This window comes from Aulonocara sp. 'chitande type north' Nkhata Bay, linkage group LG12 (assembly GCF_057382095.1).
Source record: "Aulonocara sp. 'chitande type north' Nkhata Bay isolate Kocher_YH1m ecotype deep benthic linkage group LG12, A_spYH_male_GT1.1, whole genome shotgun sequence".
In the NCBI taxonomy this organism is placed as follows: domain Eukaryota; kingdom Metazoa; phylum Chordata; class Actinopteri; order Cichliformes; family Cichlidae; genus Aulonocara; species Aulonocara sp. 'chitande type north' Nkhata Bay.
The window spans coordinates 20,254,029-20,273,266 of record NC_141355.1 but is presented as its reverse complement, the minus strand read 5'-3'; the positions used below and the strand labels follow the sequence as shown (position 1 = coordinate 20,273,266).

The window sequence follows — 19,238 nt, the reverse complement described above, 5'->3', positions numbered from 1 at the left end:
CTTTCCATGATGCACTGATCTTTTTTCACTCAGGATGTTTGTAGACACCACATAAGTTATTTTTGATCTGTAGCTCCATTTCACAGCGTGTCTTTACCGGACCTCGGCTGCGGGTTTCCCTTCAGCCATTGAGGAATAATGTGTGAACTGTGTTGAGGTGCTTCCCTATATCTTGCTCTGGTGTAAACTGTGGACATTATTTAGTGGGAGCACAGAGACACTTTTTCACTTTTACCTTTTGCCCTCACTGAGTAACCATGCGTGTAGACCAGGAAGGGGACCAAGAAAGCGTATCATGTTTGTGTAATCTATTTGTAAGTTGCATATTAAATATTTTTCAGACTTTGGTCTTTTTCATTATGTAATTGAGCAGTTGTATCAATTGATAATTAAATCACTATAATGAAACAATCAGACAGTCATCTCGAATGAGATGTTTAAGTTACATTGTGAAATGCTAATATTTTGGTGTTGAGTTGTATCATTTGGAACATGAATAACACATTGTCAGCATTCATGCTTCACAAAGTAAGGTGTGCTGCCAACATTTTTTGGCTTCAATTGCTCTTCCAGTTTGGTGCCAAAACTTCTTAGAAGACTATTTTCCGTGTATTATTCTTTCCTTTTTCTTTCCCAACCAGTTGTGCCGGATAACTGGTGTAACCGGTTTCTGCTTCATCCCGCTGCAACAGTTCGGCCCAAACAGACTCCTCGACTCTGCGTTGTGTTGTGTTTTTTAAAAAGACAAGGAGTCTCTTATCGATCGTTGCCACTTTATTGCCTGAATGGAAACAATGGTGTATTATCAGTGCACAGGCTCGCCACACACCACTCCGCACAGCACACTACGGCAGAACATCTCGTTAGCATTCCGCTTTAGCATACAGTTTTACACAATAATAAACAAATGAAAAGTACATAAAACTGATGTTGGACGTGTCCACTAAGCACTTATTAGACTCGGTGCTCGTCAGCTAATCAAACATGTTTTACGTGGCTGTACTACTTAGCTATATCGTGTGCGGAACAATACAACTCACCTCTCGTATGGCTACGGCAGACTGGCAGCGATTACTGCAGCCAGCCTCACCTAACCAGCCACACCGAGAGGCTTAGCTAGTTCCCTTAAAAAGCCCTCATCAGGGCCATCCGATAGTCTCTCACTACCTGTTCTGTCAGTCTACAGTCTTGCTTATACTGTTTGCTCGGTCTTGCCACTGCTGCCATGGTATATGTAGTGCACACCACATAAGTTATTTTTGATCTGTAGCTCTATTTCACAGCGTGTCAAAGTAGTGCCAAAATGACTTAAATAAATACATAATTTAAATAATGAATTAAATGTGTTGTTAATTAATTAAAATAGGTTTTGTAGCTCCCGCTAAGTTGAAAAACAAACACAATGTGTTTTTGATTTTTACTGGCATTTATTGGACACAGGTGCTACCAACGATGCCGTGAGAACTGTATAAACAACATAAAATAATCAATTTTCACAGTAAGTTGTTCTTAATGAAAACACATCTTGCAGTGCACACTCTTTACCCACAGGTGGAAAACTTCGTTGCATGTGTCTCCAAATCTGTACCAGGCACCAACTAAGAAAGGAAAGCATGCTGCCCTCTACCGAGTGTGGCGTGTAACTGAAAATACTGTCAACCCAAACAACAGACTGAACATTGGTTCCACCCTGGAAACATTCTGTAAAACCTTTAAATGTGAGTTTTTAAAACCAACAATGTATACATTACAATCTGATTTATTAAAAATAAAGTATCTTAACTTATTTATTGCAACTTAAAACCATGAAATTATCTTAAACTGCATAACTGCTGGTGACAGCAGCCACAGGTATTAATAAATTAATTACATAAATAAATAATTAAATAACAATTAATGTCATTGAAAATCTTTTAAAAAAATTTTTATCATTTCAAATTTTAATTTATAATCACATTTAATGAATTCATTATCTGTTTCATTAAATAATTATTAATTTATTAATTCTTTAATGGTGTATTTCAGGGGTATTCAACTAAAATTTAAAGAGTTCCAGCTGGAGAAAATTTCTTGAAGCAAACATCACAATGTCTAATCACATAAACAGTGTGATAAATGTATCAAAAACATTTTCATTATATGTAGTATATAAAAAAATATTCTGTTCACGCAACATAGAACTAAACATATATGTTTGACTAGTGACATGTTAAATGCGCACATTAAAAATTTTAAAGTAGAGGTCCTTTTCAAAATAACAGAAAATAAGAAAATGATGCATTTTGAAATAAACTAACTACAGAAAAATTACATAAATGGAGGAAAAGCTTGTATTTCCCCTTTTGTGTTTTATTAGGCGATCAACCGACTGCATGGAGAACTCCAGCATTTACTCATTAAATGCTCTATTTTCACTTTCCATGTTTCTTTTTTTGCACAACCATATTTTTTCCTGATTTTTCGCTCCCTTTCTTCAATTCACTGTTTTTCTATTTTCTTTTTCTCCACTTTCTCCAGTGCTATCGTCTGTATTTCTCCCTTTTTTTTCTACATTGCTGTCTTTCTTCTTCTTTCTACTCTTTTCACATGTAACTCTACGCTGTCAGGGCTGCAGAGTCCAAGTGTTTAGCACCCGGAATGCACAAATTTAATTGACTGAGTGGCTGAACTTGTATCCAATTTGCCTGTGTTTCTTCAGCCAGAGAGCCGCTACCGTAAAGAGCAGAAAAACTGCACCAATTAAAATAGAAGCGCCCATCAGGTTTTAAATCTGTTTTGGTTGTGGGTCCATGTCTGTATTGGAAAGCTTGTGGGTCTGGACTCAGACTCACAGTGTTAGTGACCTCTGATGTATTCAATTAATTCTTTTAGCACTCTAAATGAATTAATTATATTGGTCAACCTCAGTCATCAAACTCAGGGGGTTAATCGAGGTTAATGCTGATTAAGTCAAAACCATTGTTTTGCCCTGGTGGCCATTCTTCTAGTGGGCATTTCTCAGTACCAAGTAGGCCAAGTGGCCCACTATAAAACCATTCTATACACTTTTACCAGATGTGTTTTCTGCTGTATGCAACCTTTTATGATTTGTTATTGTGGACCTGAGAGACCTCTTGTGGACACTTTGGAGTACTGCTGATAACGCAATCCAAAAACACAAACAATATTCTTTTGTATCAATCTATAATACTTCAAATTTAAAAAGTTAAATTATGCTTTACAATACACCCATACTCACCAGACACAGCACCGAAGTCAAGTTTCTCCAAATCTGACAGAAAAACAAATTCAGTCAGGGAAATAATTATTTGATCTCCTGCTGAATTTGCAAGTTTGTTCATATGCAAAGAAATGAAGTCTCTAATATTTTGGCAGCATCATTTCAATGCTGAGAGACAGAATATCAACCAAAAAAAAAATGGGGGGGGGGGGGGAGAACCACATTATATAAAATTTATGGATTGATTGGGATTTCATTGAGTGAAGTAACTATTTGATCCCCTACAACCCAGCCAGAGCTCTAGAAACCTTCCAGCCTCACCACCATCAGAGCCAGAGACAAGAGTGTAGACCTGCACAAGGCGGGAAGCGGCTACAAGACCCTCGGCAAAAAGCTTGGTGAGGAGACCGCTGTTGGTGCGATTATTCAGAAATGGAAGAAATATAAAATGACCATCAAACACCCTCAGTCTGGAGCACGATGCAAGATTTTACCTCATGATGTGAGGATGACTATGAGAAAGATGTGGTCAGCTGAGACTGGAGAAACACTTGGATGAGTGATGAAACATTTCTCTCACTGAAACATCCAGATGAACAGAATCAACCTTTTGGGCTCCATAAGGGTAAGAACTTGTGCTCTGGAAAAAGGATATTGGATGGATCATTAATAGTTTTATGAGCCTCGTGAACAACTTTTTTTTTTTTTTTCAGTTTCATAGATAAATGAACTGACCCCTAGGGCCAGTCATTTGGATGTAATTTGCTTTTAAGGATTTTTCTTTCATAGTCTCTCTCCATTAAAATGAAAATACCATAAAAGTGTCTGTTGTTTTTTCATTGTCCTTGCATAACCAAAGTGCATTTGAGCTTCAGGGCACAAACTGATGGCCGGACATTCTCCTTGAGGATTTTCTGAGAGCAGAATTCATCGACCCATCACTTAGAGCAAATCATCCTTGGGGATCATTCAGATGGGTTTTTTGTTTTTGTTTTGCAAATTTAAAATGAGCCTTCATCTTCTTTTTGGTCAGTAGTGGTTTTCTCCTTAAACTCTCCCATGGATGCCATTTTTGCCCAGTCTTTTTTTTTTATTGTTGAATCATAAACTCTGACTATAAATGAGACAAGTGAGGCCTGCACTTCTTTAGATTTTGCTCTGTGTTGTTTTTTAAGGGTTTTTTCTTTTTTTTTGGTATCAACTTGGATGAGTTGTTGGAGTAATTTCAGTAGGCCAGCCATTCCTGGAATTGACTGTTCTTCCAGGAATAACTGGGTGACATGATGCTTTCTTCCAGAACCAATAAGAATAGAAAGATAGATTTACATCACACCTGACAGCATATTTAACATATTTTGACTATCAGCAAAACAAGAAGTGCTAGATTGAGCAGTTAAAGAGAAAGTGGGTTACCATCAGAAAGTGATATACTAAAAAATAAATTACTAACTAAACTTGTTGAAAGGAAAGTGTTCAAAGACATTCCAGACTTTTAACAATTTCCCGTATCTAAATAGGGTAGTCAAGTATCATATATGTCAGTCAGTAATGACTCAAGAAAGTTACCTGAAAAAAGTTCAAACATTTGCTTTGAAGGGTTTGGTAAATCCTTTTCTGTCTATGTAGGATCTCTGAGCTCTGTGTGGTGTTCTTGGTTAGCTGATATCATAAATGAGCCATTTACTTGAATTAAACTGAGAAATTACATTGACAAAAATCCTCGGGTACCTTTTAAATGTACAGTAACTGATGCTGTTCTTTCTAAATGAAGTTTCTCCCTTTCCACCACACCCTTAGTCACCCTAAGCTGTGACATGTGTTGTTTGTAAGTGGTGGAGATTTTAGTTGCCATACTTTCTCATACATGTTTTCTTTTTAATAAAACAATCGCTTCTGCTACTAACACAGCATTTTTTTAAACTATGCCAATTTAATGCTTCTAACTTTGTTGATGGCCAGAATATTTGTAATATGATGATAGTCAGGTGAGATCTAAATTTTAACATATTTTATTTATTGTGTAATTAGAAGTTGTAAATATCAACTTCTTGTTTCCACAGTTTTTTTTTGGGGGGGGGGGGCTGCTGGTCTTTGGTTTGCTCCTATACACAACACCACAGAATCAACAACAACAAAGGTTACTAAAATAAAAAAAACAAAACAACTGTTAACATTTATTTGTTTTCTACTGTGATATCATTCATATTAATATCACCATGTTTCAGTGAGCCTGCTGTGACTGTGCACCTAACACAAGTCCACAGCTCTGGAGACACCGCTGAGAGCTGAGTGAACATTAAATGCATTCACACTCTGTATAGATGGAAGTATGCAAATTTTCAGACGATGTTTGCAGCACTGCATCCCAGCCTGACCGCAAAGATTTATCATGTGTGTTTCGATAAATAAATATTTGTTAACAGGATGAGTTACCCTCCAGTGAATTTGAAGATAACTTTATATTAATGTCACTTCCATCCCTTTTTCCTAGGGCGAGAAGCAGGGTACACCCTGGACAGGTCGCCAGTCTGTTACAGGGCTAACACACTCACATTAGAATCACTACCCTAACGTGCATGTTTCTGGATTTTGGGGAGGAACCCACGCAGACACGGGGAAAACACGCACAGCCGACACTGAAACTCTCCACCCTGGACCTTCTTGCTAGAAGGTGGATGGTGCCAGCACACAGCACCACCTGCTGCCCCTGCTGAACTTGGATCTAAATTGATGCTTAACGAAACTGTGAGATTTGCTGCTGCCAGCAGAGGGCGTGCTCGTGCCACTTTTCGTACTCGCTTGAATCCAGTGGCGCACTGAATGGCACGGCTGTAAAGAGGCAGGGCTGGGAGGCAGAGACACACGACACAGGTCTGCTCGGCAGAGGAGGAGGACTCAGTTCATAGCCAGCCTGCGGTGGAAATAAACGCTGCGTGTCCTACTCTAAACCGCAGTTTTGTATCGGTGGCTAGTCGCGTTGAAGAAACAGAAAGGTAAAGACTGCAGCAGCCGCTCAGACGGGAATATTTCCACAAGACTGCGCAGAAGAAGAAGACGATTACTGTGAGTTTGATGCGTCACACCAAAGATTCGTACAGACGAAAACAAAATGACAGTAGCCACCGACACAGATGTTCACCCAACATCTTTTACAACCTTGTGGACATTGTGTCTCACAGCGTCAGTTCTCAGGTGTTGTCACGACAGGTGAACAACTGCAGGTGTGCGAGTCAGCCAGCTGCTCCGTTTGTTGTCTGATAAAGAGGTGGAGGTGTCATTTCTCTGAATAACTCAGTTTAAAAAAAGAAAGAAAAGATATGTTCTGCCGAAAGAGTCATAATTTTAGATCTTCTTAACATATTCATGCTAAGTTCACGTGTGACATCAGGTGAATTCCATCCTTCACTCTGAATGTAAATCTTGTTGATTTTATTTAGATGAGTGCTGCTCTACAGTTCTGTCTTCCTTTATATATATTTTATAGCTGTTTTCTATTAAATGAAGTTTCCCCCCCTCATGTATCTGCACATGTGAGCCTGGGCTTGCACATTTACAGAGAAACAGACAGTTTGATGGGAAATGAGGCAAGCATAGTTGGAAGTTGTGCAACTGAGGATGGAGCAAGGAAAGTGTGGTTCGAAATGTGATGACAGTTAATGGGTGAAGTGATCTTTTTAACTTCCTGTGTGTGTTTTGAGAGCCTGGTGAACGACAATTAGATTTCCACATTTCATGGCCTGGCACGTGGATACACTTCTCAGGAACCTTTCCTGCATTTGACATGCAAAACACCAAATTTCTCTCTGTACGTGCTGGCCCGCGCCGCATCTGTCACGTTCTCACTGCTCTTTCTACAGCGAGGTGCTACATTTCTCTGCTGGTATTTGGCAGCTGAGCTCCTCACAGACAGCCCCTTTCATCCCGATGCGCCTCCACACCAAAGGCCTGAGCTGCGACCACTGTGAAACAGTTTCAAGAGTCCAAAAGAAGAAGAGCCACAACCTGTAGGCTGCTTTAGATACTGTTTAGTTGCGGCTCAGCTAACGAGTTTCTTTTTTACGTGATATATGATTGACTTCACTGAGTTTTGCTTTGTTGCTGTGAATAATCACATGGAAAGCATAAGAGTGCAGTTTTCTCTCGGTTATGAGGAGCAGTTGATGATAAATTCCTCCTTTTGGAAATGCTTCTGGTGTTATTCACGTTGTGGTTCATAAAGCAACAAATGCTGCTCAAATATCTTCTCATTGGTCCTTGAGATATTGCAGAAATTAGACGCTAATTTGAATAATCAGTCAAATCTGACTAGCTCCAAGCCGGCCTATACTACAAAGACAAAGCATCTATATATAAATGTGTAATCTCTTCATTAACTTCCTGTTCCTGCTTCATTTGACTGGGAGACAGGTGGGGTTTGTCCAGGCTGACCAGCTTGCCGCAGGATTTTTGACAGGAAAATGGCTCATGCAAATCCCCTGCTCTCTCCTTGGGAGTAACACCTGTGCTCCTGTCCTGTGCTGCCTGCTGCCTTTGCACTGAAAAGAGTGAAAAGCATTTGTGCATTACATAATGTTTTCCATTTGAGTGGCAGCAGAAGTGCCTCAGCACCCCGAAGCCCAAACTGTCAACACAAATCATATTTGATGATTCTGTGACTTTCTGCAGTTTTGTGTCTTTCCCTGGAGTTTTACCGGATTCTTTCTTACTTCAGTAATTAAACAGAGGTACTTGTTTGCAGAGGGGCCTCACAGGGCGCTCATACAGCTTTTTTTCCCAAATATATGAGCACCCTGTGTAAAAAGGTAGCACAATTACCAGCTGTAGGGTTTTTAAGTTCAGTCTTGTGATTTATGGGTCAAAGAGCACTGTGTGTACTGTGATCGTACTGTACCATGGGATTCGAGTAGTGATATGACCAAAATAACAGGCATATGAGACTCATTAAGACAGTTACATAAGTCAGTGGTCTGAACATTAGCTTGCAGCGCTCTCATTCCAGATAATGGTTTGAGTGACCAGTGTGCCACATTCAACATGTTCAGATTAGAGAAAAAAAAAGTCTCACTGTGTTGTGAAAATGAAATCTGGTACCTGGTAATGTTTGTGTGTGTTCAGTGCGACCTCTCCTCCCACTACAGCCATTCTAGCTCTTCTCTCTGAGGATCCTCCCTCACTATTGTCTGCAGTCTGTTTTGAAGCTGTCTAACATGCTGCGCTCCAGTTGCAACGAGCTGAAAGCATAACGGGAGTGTTTGCTTTCTTTCTGGAGTTTGTCATCTTGGGTTATCCGACACCATGTCAGCCTTTTCTTGCTTCTGCTCAATGCTCCGCTGTAGCGAAATCCAAGCTAATTCCTGCTTTGTTGCTTGTGAAGTACTGAAGTAAGTGTAGTGAAGAGCAGTATTCTGCCCTTCAGCTCCTCATGGGGTTAAAACTGCTTTGTAGTTTTTCTAGTACAGTAGAAAAACTACAAAGCAAAGTTTCTGTTTGGAAATTTATTTACTTTTTTTTTTATTGGTTGGTCTTTTTGGTTAATCAATTGCTAAATTAACAATTTAATACACTGGGTCAAAGTGACCAAATACCAGAGCTGAAGTATCTTTAGTATAGTCTGGCTGTACATGTTTGAGGCAGATAATGGTATCATTTGAGAGTCTAAATATCCGACATGCACTAAGTTTCCGGGTTTAAAAAGTCTCCTTGGTTGTGAAGTTAACACGGACAGAGAAAATGAGCTAAATGGTATCCATCTATAATACAGATGACGGTGAATAAAACAATGTATGTCCTTCAAACAAGCCAGTCAGACACACTCGAGTCATATTTGGAGGTTTAGGCTCCATACGTCTGTCCAGCATGACCTCCTGAGCAGAGTGTGGGCTCGCCCTCTCTTTCTGTTCTGTTTTATTGTCCTCATTCACTGGCCAGGCTCCACTCGTGTCAGCACATACCACATAGGCCTGCTACTGACGGCCACCAGCGGCAGTGAGAACATTAAATCTAGAGTCTCTTATCTATTTTTGTGCCACACCCTTTAAACTTTGTGAGTTATAAGCAAAGAGGTAATCATCTCCCCAGGTGACTTGTTAGATACAGGAACTAAGAAAGAGGAAAAACCGCAAAGAGAATATGCGATAGGAACAGAAAAGTTCAAATTTATTAAATATGTTCAGGTTTGTCTGGCAGACCACAGCATCAAAAGTGTTTAGTTTAGTTTTTCTCTTCTCATACAAAGTGAAATAAGTCAAACTGATAGTTAAAGGGACACATCATCAATTGTACCATCTGATCATTTATTTTAGGCATGGAGCCCTAAAAAAGGCGTCTGTAGATCTCTTCACTTGCATTTCATGACAGTTCAGCTACATTCACATGTTGTTTGCCGAATGGAAAGAAAACCTCACAATATTCAAAGCGTTAATGTGTTATCTCCAGATCGTCACCCTCATCCTTGTTGCTCTTTTAGTTAAACCACTTAAATAGCCTTGAATTAGCTTCTTTTGTGCAACCCTCCATTTAAATTGATCGAAGTGTTGGATCTTATTTGGATATAAATGTGATGCATGTGTTTATTTTAAGCATGTTAGTGTTTTTTTGCTGTTTCCCCACTAAGTCAGTGGTTTGAAGTTCAGCGTGTTGTAATTATTGCTTGAAGAACGATGAAAAGATGCTGCTGAGTGGCAGCCGTTCTAGTGATGAAAAGCCAGGATGTCACAGCTTCTGCGACCAACTCAAACTTACTACAAACTTAAAATGACTTTCTAACCTCATACTTATAAATACAGAGACAATCTTTAAAAGAACGTCAGCGATCATCGCCGCGATGGTGTCTTCATGTACTTTGCAGCAGATGCAGAACTTCCCGGTATTATCGTTTTGATCTTAATGACCTCCAAACGGGAATTCCCATCTCTGTGGGCGAGCGGCACATCAACACCAGCTTTTGAAAGAGTGGAAAAAAAGGAGACCTGCAGACATAATTGGCTCATAGTTCTTCTACACTGCATAACCATTAGTGGTTGTGTTGGCCGGTTGGAGGCTGCTGGCAGAGCGATCCGTTGGCAGCATCGCAGGAATTCCGATTATTTGGAGGTTGTGATGTTTTGTTGTTGTTGTTTTGGGCTGGCTGAGTCCCCTGTGGCCCCCTCCCACTCTCATGCCCTGATAATGACGAGGTTTGCGGAGGCCCACTTGGGGGACACTAGAGCGCCAGAGCGAGATGGCAGGAAGTAGAAATGAGTTGAGAGGATGGAGACGGTCGTCAAAGTATAAATCTTCTATTTTTTTTTTTTAATTCATTCATTTATTTATTTTTTTAGTAACCTGTGACTTCAGGTCAATAAAGGCCTGGCCATATACTCCCCTTTTAATCATGTGATAGTCTACTTCAGAGAAGTACATCATTTATGGATTCTCAGAAGTAGAGCATTTACGTTTGTGATATGCATAGGTAATAAAACGGCTTCTCTCGGCTTAAAGGGAAATATGAGGACCTTTGGACTACAGTGCAGGCTTTAGTAAAACTGACATGGGCAAGTCTGTCTCCTATTGTTTCTGTTCCATATGGTAGCGATATCCATGGGCCTTGACGTTGGGAGCAGAGGCTCGCTGTGGTTAGTTATCACTGGTAGTTAAGCATAATAAGCCTGCTGTAGTACGTTCTGTACAGCCGTGCTGTACTGTACCGTCCCATCGGAGCAGCGTCTCTGCTTCTGTGTCTTTAAAGAACATTGTCTCTGTTTTCTGTCCATTAACTCATCTCTATGTTTCTCCCCACCTCCCCCATGCCCTCAGCCGAATCATGTGACACACTGGACACAGAGGGTGACCTCCTCCTCACAGCTTCTCATGCGGAGTGGAGCTAGAACGAGACGCTCTCTGAATTACAAATAGACCGAATCTTCTCCCTGGGTTTCCTCTTGCTCAAGTTATCTTATATAATGAAATGGAGACATTTTTTGTGACTTTATTACCACAGATTTATCTCTTCTCTCAAGAAAAGGGGGTTTACATAGAATAAAACTTGATATAACTCCCGACTACACGTTTACAAGACAGCTTTTCAGAATCTCTGCCTCTCGCTGTCCTCCATCTTTTGTCCTACGTCCCTCGCCCCGTGTAGCTTGTTTCTTCTGTTCATGTTGCATTTCAAAGGTAAGGCCACTCTGTAGGTGTAATCCCACCCGCCTTCTTTTCTGCTTTATTTCTTGTCATCAAAAGGTCAAACACCATGCTAATATGCAACACCACAGAATAAAATGTAGGTTTAGAGATGAACGCATGGTCAGGGGAACATCACTGTGCCCACATGCACACTGCCGAGCTCACTGAAACATGTTTTTTTTAGGATTCAGAAGGATGCTGTGTTCAGTACACGCTGTACGCTCCGTCTTGTGTGATTGATGGTAGCTGCTTTCAGTGAAGGGAGCTCCCATTTTTTTACACTTGTGTCAGGGCTCTCCTTGCAGCATGAAGATGTTAAAACAGATCGGTGTTTATTATTTTGTAATCCAAACAAGCTCTTCTGGTAACTTTATCAGTGTAAACCTCATGAATAGACCTCAGTGTTCAGTGTTTACTTTCCATCAACATCTAATACATTATGCACATGTTTACTATAGACTGTATCTAAAAGATGGCCATAGCCACTATGGCTTTCTTCGTTGGGTAGTGGAGTGCTGTTTTTAAAACGTCAGCACATTTTATCAATCAGTCCTGGTTGTTTTGAACCCCAGGTGACCATGTTTTAACAGGAGACTGCAGTGCTCAGTTATCAGCTAATGTTAGCAAGTTCCACCTATAGACTGTATTGTGGTGCATCACACAGCCATCAATACCTGTACTTGCAAATTAGTGTAAAGACATCAAAAACATTTTTAAAAAGAGTAAAAAAATTGGAGAGCCCACTTTCTGATGTGCTGTTAATATAAATAACAGCACATTAAGCCATATTAGTTTTAGATATTCACCTTGAAAATGCTCCAAAAGGCACCAACACCACAAACTCTGGAGATCCAGGTCAGTATTGTCACAGTTTTTTTGTACCAGCTGATTATTTTAAGATGGAAGTTTAATTTCAATCGACTTGTTTTCAGAGATGGTGGCTTTCAGCCTGGAGGTTGCCCCTTCATGGTAACATACAGGCTTAATATCAGTAATTAACCGAAATATTTTCTTTCAGCTTGACCTGTGTCTTTTCATTTAGCCACGCTTTTTGGCCACTTTTGCCATCAAAAGTCACGTAGCCTACCTGTATCTTACTCCAGCCTGTCGGCCATCTTTGTGGGCTGCCGTTTTAGTCTGATTTCATCATGTAGCCTTCCTGCTGCACACATACGCAAACACTTGGAAAGCTCTGCAGTGCTGCATAGTGCCTGGTGTTCAGGGACAAACACTACTCTGAAGCAGCATCACAGCTTTTACATCTGAGCAAAGATGAAAAGAAACGTACCTCCAGAGCACGTCGTAAAATATGGAACACAACGTGCCAAAAACAGGTCAAAATGATACCTGGCTTCTTTTATAATGGCTTCTTCTGTTGTATTTGTGTGTGTGTGTGTGTGTGTGTGTGTGTGTGTGTGTGTGTGTGTGTGTGTGTGTGTGTGTGGCTGTGCATTGGACCAGAAAACCTATATGTATCTATACATGCTAAACTGTAGTTCTTCCTTGCTGTTATGGTCTTTGTCTGCCTTACTGTATCAAGATGGGGGAAACAAAGTCCTTAGGTAATCACACTGACACACCAAAAGAGCACTGGTATCAAAAGTATAATGATCACTGCCCCACATGACAGATGCATACAGACAATGAGCCTTTTCTCTGTGTATTTATTGGGAATATTGAGTATATATTTTTTGAATGCCCTACATCCCGAGTTTCTGTGAAGGATGAGAGCATTTAAGTTGATGAAGCTGATCCCCTTCAGGCTGACTAAGCTGGCTCCCCGTGCATCTTCTTGATTGTATCCACCCAAATCCAGATCTCGGTGCTTATCTAACATCTGAGTTGTGGGATTGCATGGGTCATGAAAGCCCAGCAGCTCAGTCCTTGAAGCTCAGCATTGCTGCTCTGCTATTGATTTTCCATTATGTCTCCAATCTGCAGCAGTAATCCAATAGTATCCGGGGACTGAAGCAGAGCAAAAGGAACCCATATGTGATATCTCTGGAGATGGAGACTGTGGGAGCCTTGTTGACTGAATACCTCACAGCCTTGAAGTCATAGTCAGATGGTTTTGAAAAAGATTGTGATCCAGATTGTCCTAATTTTAGCCTAGCTATTCTACTGAAGGGCACTGGTAGATATAGATCATTTTGAAGAGAGTATAATTTCCGTAGCATGGTTAATGATGTGTTGATTGATCTGCCTGACCACTGCCTTTATTATTACTACTGGTTTGCCCGCTGGGATCATTGAGGGAATATTAGCACAGCTACTTTGAGTTTTTGACAGCTTAGATTTATTCAATCTGCATAATCATCATACCAGACAGCCCACGTCTGCTCTCTGCAACATATTTTCCTTTCAAGGACTGCCTTGGCTGCAGAGTGGCTATTTGACTTCCACAGGGGCAGAATGGCAGCCTTGGCAATAACCCCGAAGCCGCGGAGGAGATACGGCATGAGAGCCAGTGTTTGATGTGCACTCAAGTGTGTTTGTTTGAAGGGTGGTAGAGTTTCTGACAAGGCTGTAGGGACGAGTGGGAATGGAGTTGTTTACGTACAGTGAGGCTCAGGGAGAGATGAGAGGTAAATACAAAGTTTTAGAAAGAAAAACAAAAACAAAAAAAGCTTCACAAGAAGGGAAGGACACGGTGCTCGAAAAGTAACGTTTCATAATGAAGTTGTGGTAAGTCAGGGAAAAAGTTTAATGTTTTACTAAATGGCTTTAATGTCTGCGTTTAGTTTATCAAGTTGTTGAAAGCTGATCCTGGAATGACATTTCCTGCATTGCTTAGGAATTTTCTTCAGGTCATTGCAAAGTCTTATCGTAACATAGGCTATCTTTGACCTTCCTTGCTTTTTCACAAAGGCATCGAAATATCAACTCCCTATGCACACGCCTGTGTGAGTTTTCCATTCAGACTCAGGCTTTCATGTACTAAGTTTCCTTTTTATTGACCCGTTGGATCACTTTCCCCATTTGGTTCTCGCCCAAGACCACAAATATCCACATCCACTGTCTACCAGAGGCATTGATTTAACAAAGCTGCGTTTTTGTGTTAGCGAGGTCGTCTAATGTAATTGTGAAACACGAGGTATTGTGTTACACGTGTACAGTGTACTCTTGTTTTCCTCGTTAGAGTCCTGTGTGAGTGGCATTTACCATGGGATGGGAGTGTTTGACAGCGGTGAGACGCTCCTGATTAGGATCCTCCGTTCATTTTTACCGACCATCTGTCTGCCTCTCTTTTGTTGAGAGGTGAACAAGAGACCTGCTGTTGTTCACTGCAGCTGCGGGCCTCTCGTGGATTGTTCTCGAAGCAGTCTGTTAGAGTACCAGCTGGGTTGTGGGGTCAGGTGAGGGAGAGGTGGCTGGAGCGCGAGAGAGAGAGCGAAAGAGAGGTCCGCACAATTCATTTTGACACTGACACTCAGGCCGGTGCTGAGCTGAGAGCCAGACAGGCCTGCCTACGGGCTTATTAACATTCCTCAGGCTCAGGGCACATAGTGTAAAGGCTCAGGTGGATCAACACCTCATTACACTGACTGACGAGGCTCGAGATCAATAACAGGATTTTATGACAGACGTGAGCTTTACAAAAAACAGGAGCTCGCACAAAAAACCATATTGGGTTTGTTGTGTGAGCGAATGTGCTCGTGTCCTTTTCGTAAGGAAGGAAATTGTTTTTAAGGTGATATAAAAGCTATGAATGATTCACAGAGGCAGAATAAGACCGAGTAAGCCTCTAGCCAGGATGGTCTCTGTGGTCTGTGCTATTGTCTCTTATGTGTTTATAGCAACAGAGAAGCTGGTGCGCAGATTAGGAGCCAGTCTGGAGATAAGAGCTGAGTGTCTGCTACACTCTCAATATCTGAATCTCTGCGTGTGAGCGTATTTTCGTCCAAGTGCACCTTACTCCATTTGGAGACTATTTCCAACAAAGGTGCAACATATTGCAAGGATTTTACTTTGCAAGAACCAAACACAAACAAGACTTTTTCAATTAGTGTTCCACTGCATGGCGATGATGATGTGACAGCTGGTCACAAAACAGGTGACTGCAGGGCATGAGGGCAGCAAGACATTGTGCGATACTCAAAGCTCCAGTAACAGCAGGCGCATTTATATGCAGGTGATGTGGTGACTGCAGCCTTGCGAGAGCTTGTCAAAGTCCAACTTTTGCAAGTGCTCTTACTCCTCACTTCTTCTCAGTGTGTCCTGAGGCAACATTTAAATGACTTACGCCACTCTGTCTCATTTTCTCTGGGAGTGTTAGTGGAGAAAAACAGACACATTTTAAGGAGGAGTGGAAAATTCATGGAGAGCATACGTAGAAACAAGACAGACTGGTGCTTTGTGGCTCAGGGAGGACTTGGATGAGCTGTAAGCCGGGCAGTGACACGCTGTGCAGCTCCACTCCTTTATGAGGTGTTGTTCTGCACGTACAAAGTCTTGAATATGGAGGCAATATGAAAACAGAGAAGCCGGCGATTAGATTAAAGTGTAACAAGATTTCTGTATCTGCACGCTGTGATTTGTGAGGTGTTGAAGTGACAGGCAGGAAAGGACTGTTTCTCCAACACGGCACTCGAGCAGAACTCTGATGTTTATTACAAAACACAGATGTACATCTCATGAGTCAGGAGTGACTATCAGAGTTAAAGTGCCTTTTTTATCAGGTGGAGATTAGCAGAATCAGCAAGATTCACTTACTTTAATGCAATGTCAGTGCCTTTTTAAAAATATTTTATAGTAACTTAGTGGGCACCCGTTCTCTTACAGAAGGTCCTGTGACAACTCCTGATGATTGCTCAGCCTGACAATCAAGAGCTGCTGCCCTGATTGCTGCTCGTCAGGCGCAGCTTTTCATTAAGCAAGGTATGCTTTTGACTGCTCAGTAAATTTTAGAGTGATACGACAATTGACAAGAATTACGGTGTTATAGTTTGTTGCCTGAATGACTTTGTGTCACTTTTAGATGTCTACGGCCACAGAAAATGGGACAGGAGGGAATCGGAGCTCAGAGAAAACCTACAAGAAGGTAAAGGAGTGTGTTTGGTAACATTTTCATGTTATGATGAATATGAGCACGATCCCTTAACATTTAATGCTGCTGTTTAGAGTCAGCTTTTGCTTCTGAGCCACTCGAGTCCCTTAACTCCTTCTGCAGCACATTATGTCGTGACCCTCCCACAGCCAGCTGCCAGCAGTCAGTCAAGTGCTGGGTACATTTGTTTTCTTTCTTGTACTGTAGACGTCACTCCTTATGGAAACATCTCTCTCTTTTCTTTTTTTTAAGATTCACCCATAATGCATTTCTTTATACTAGCTACCTCTGTTCAGGTTTGGGGAAATATGTTTTAGAGGTGTCATGCAATAAAAACACAAACTGGATTTGTGTCCAAGTCTGCAAGTGCAGTTGGATGTGTTTGTGTGGAAATTCTCATATTTCAAATCAAATCAAAGGGTAAACAAGGGAGCAAGTGTGCCACGGCTAGACTAATGTGATATTTTCTTTTCGAATTTCCCATCCAGACCACATCCTCGGCGTTAAAGGGAGCCATTCAGCTTGGTATTGGCTATACAGTGGGAAACCTCACCTCCAAGCCTGACAGAGATGTTCTTATGCAAGACTTCTATGTGGTGGAGAGTGTCTTTCTGCCCAGGTCAGTGATCCCACACGCACATCCACAGTGTTACATTCACAGAAACACTCTCTCAGCATATGTGTTTTTGTGCGTTGAAGGTTTGCGTCCTTGTCGCGTAAGCTCAAGGTTATTTATCTGCAGGACTTGGTGAATAGGAGAGCTGCTTCGTAAAAACAGACTGTGTGTAGGTTGGCTGTGAATGAATGAATGGGAAGTGAGTGAAGGGCACGCTTCGCCTGGACGGCCTCCGCAAATATTATATGTTTGGATCTCGAATGAAAAACATTAACCGCTGTTATTAATCCCGCTCGGTGGAAACTACATGCGCTCGAAATCCACTCCAAAGAAAATGTGGTACCACCTCAAACTGCCAGCGTCATCATTTATCAACAGTTTTGCTAGTCTAAGTCATGACGCAGGGATAAAACTATTCTAGTGGATTATCTTGCCAAGAACTGTGGAATCAGCTTACTGTGTGCCTCTTAACTGCCACAGAGCAAAACGTACGGCGGCGCGCCGCTGAGCTATCTTCAAAATTACATCATCAGCTCAAAGAAATGCTTTATATAATCTAAAGCAGGACGAGGAATTCATCGAAAGTGTTGCCTTATGTCCACACATATGGTTTATTAACACACAGCTGATGCTGCGGCACATACTTTATCAGTTTTTGTTTTCTTTTAGAGCTGTAGAGGAACTACAAAAACAAATTAAATCAGGAGCAGCTGAGCAAAAGATGTCTATTAGTTGCTGTTTGTCCATCCCAGTGTAAATACATCCAAGGTCATTCAATGTTGTGTTTAACCCTTGGACGTCAGGAGGAGAATTACAGTCCTATCAGGATGTACTTTGTGGTTTACCTTAGAGATGCTGCACCAGGATATGCAAACTGGGCATGGTTTATGCAAACCTCCTTCTGGCACGCACACCAGTCCTGCTCCTCAGCAACAGCCAAACAAAGCTCTTGTTGTGTTTGACTGATAAAGGCCCTGATGACTTTCAAGACTTTGATGAAAACTCCACATCTCTCGCTGAGACCAGTGTTGCCAACTTAGCGACTTTGTCGCTATATTTAGCGAGTTTTCAGACCCCTTAGCGACTTTTTTTCTAAAAAAAGTCGCTAAAAACAGACGTGAAAGCGCGTATCGCTTTTACTCTCAACAAGCAGCGGGTGCTGTAACGCAGTCAGTTCTTCTTTTACTCTTTTACTCTTATGCTGTTTTGTGGATCACAAGGTTTAAAACTACTTATAAACACACACACAAAGTAACTCCACCAGAGTGCCTATTTCGGGTCACTTTTGCCGGTCCAAGCCCGGGTAAAGAAGCAGGGCTGGAATTGTGACATAAAAAAAAACAATAATTGCTAAAAGAAATTTAATTTGTAGTTCTAAATAAACTCTAAATGCATTTAGGACGGTTTTTACTCACTTTATGTCTCTTCCACGATGTTATTTCTCTCTCCAACAACATAGGTTACAATTTAGATTAGCATGACCAATTATGCAAATTAAGCGATGACATCATTTAGCGACTTCTAGCGACTTTTAGGACAACCAATAGCGATTTTCCTTACTGAGGAGTTGGCAACACTAGCTGAGGCTCTGAAGCGCAAAATGACGAGCGACAATTGGTTTAAAATGAGGCTTGTTTCATCCAGCCCAAGTTTGAATTAAAATGAAAGTGGTGGCAGTCTCCAGGGCCACCTTTTTCACAGGGGGAGAAAGAATCTAGGCCATGTTGTTAGGAAGAAAATAAAATTACACAAGACAGAACAAACAGAGTGTAATGAGTGAGGGGAGAAAATGAATGTCTTACATCTTTATTCTGACATAACCGTTTCCTATTTTATTCTTTCTGCTTTCCCTCAGCATTTATCTTCTGTTCTGTAATAGCACACAAACCCTTCTCTTTCCTCCCACCGCAGGACTACCCTGAACAAGTGACTAAACGATGGAAACGGAGATGTCGCTTTGACTCCCACACGCTTAATTTTCAGTTTGTCTCACACCTTTCCGCAGACTCACGCAGACAGAGAGGGAGATGAATCCCTGATTAGACTGAAATTTTTCCGGGCGCTTGTGTTGCTTAATGTTTTTTTTCTTTTAAGTAGACTCTCAATCAGTGGCAAATGATTCCCGTTGTCCTCGCGCACTAAACAAACCATTCAAATGCCATTGTTGCGTGATCACAGATATAGTGTTACAC

General features: G+C 41.2%; 1 protein-coding gene across 3 annotated transcripts in view; it reads left to right on the top strand.

Annotated features, from left to right (window-relative positions):
- Positions 1-6,079: 6,079 nt before the first annotated feature.
- pip5k1bb (phosphatidylinositol-4-phosphate 5-kinase, type I, beta b) overlaps positions 6,080-19,238 on the top strand; it is a 32,471-nt gene continuing 19,312 nt past the window's right edge. Inside the window, exons 1-4 of one of the 3 annotated variants that reach the window (XM_086314116.1) lie at positions 6,080-6,283; positions 16,169-16,261; positions 16,362-16,424; positions 16,919-17,049. In XM_086314116.1, the coding sequence (XP_086170242.1) occupies positions 16,362-16,424; positions 16,919-17,049 (194 nt within the window). In that variant the 5' untranslated portion in view covers positions 6,080-6,283; positions 16,169-16,261. Of the gene's footprint in view, positions 6,284-13,973; positions 14,069-16,165; positions 16,262-16,361; positions 16,425-16,918; positions 17,050-19,238 lie in introns of those variants that run through there. The other 2 variants (XM_086314115.1, XM_086314117.1) reach the window with 2 other exon arrangements.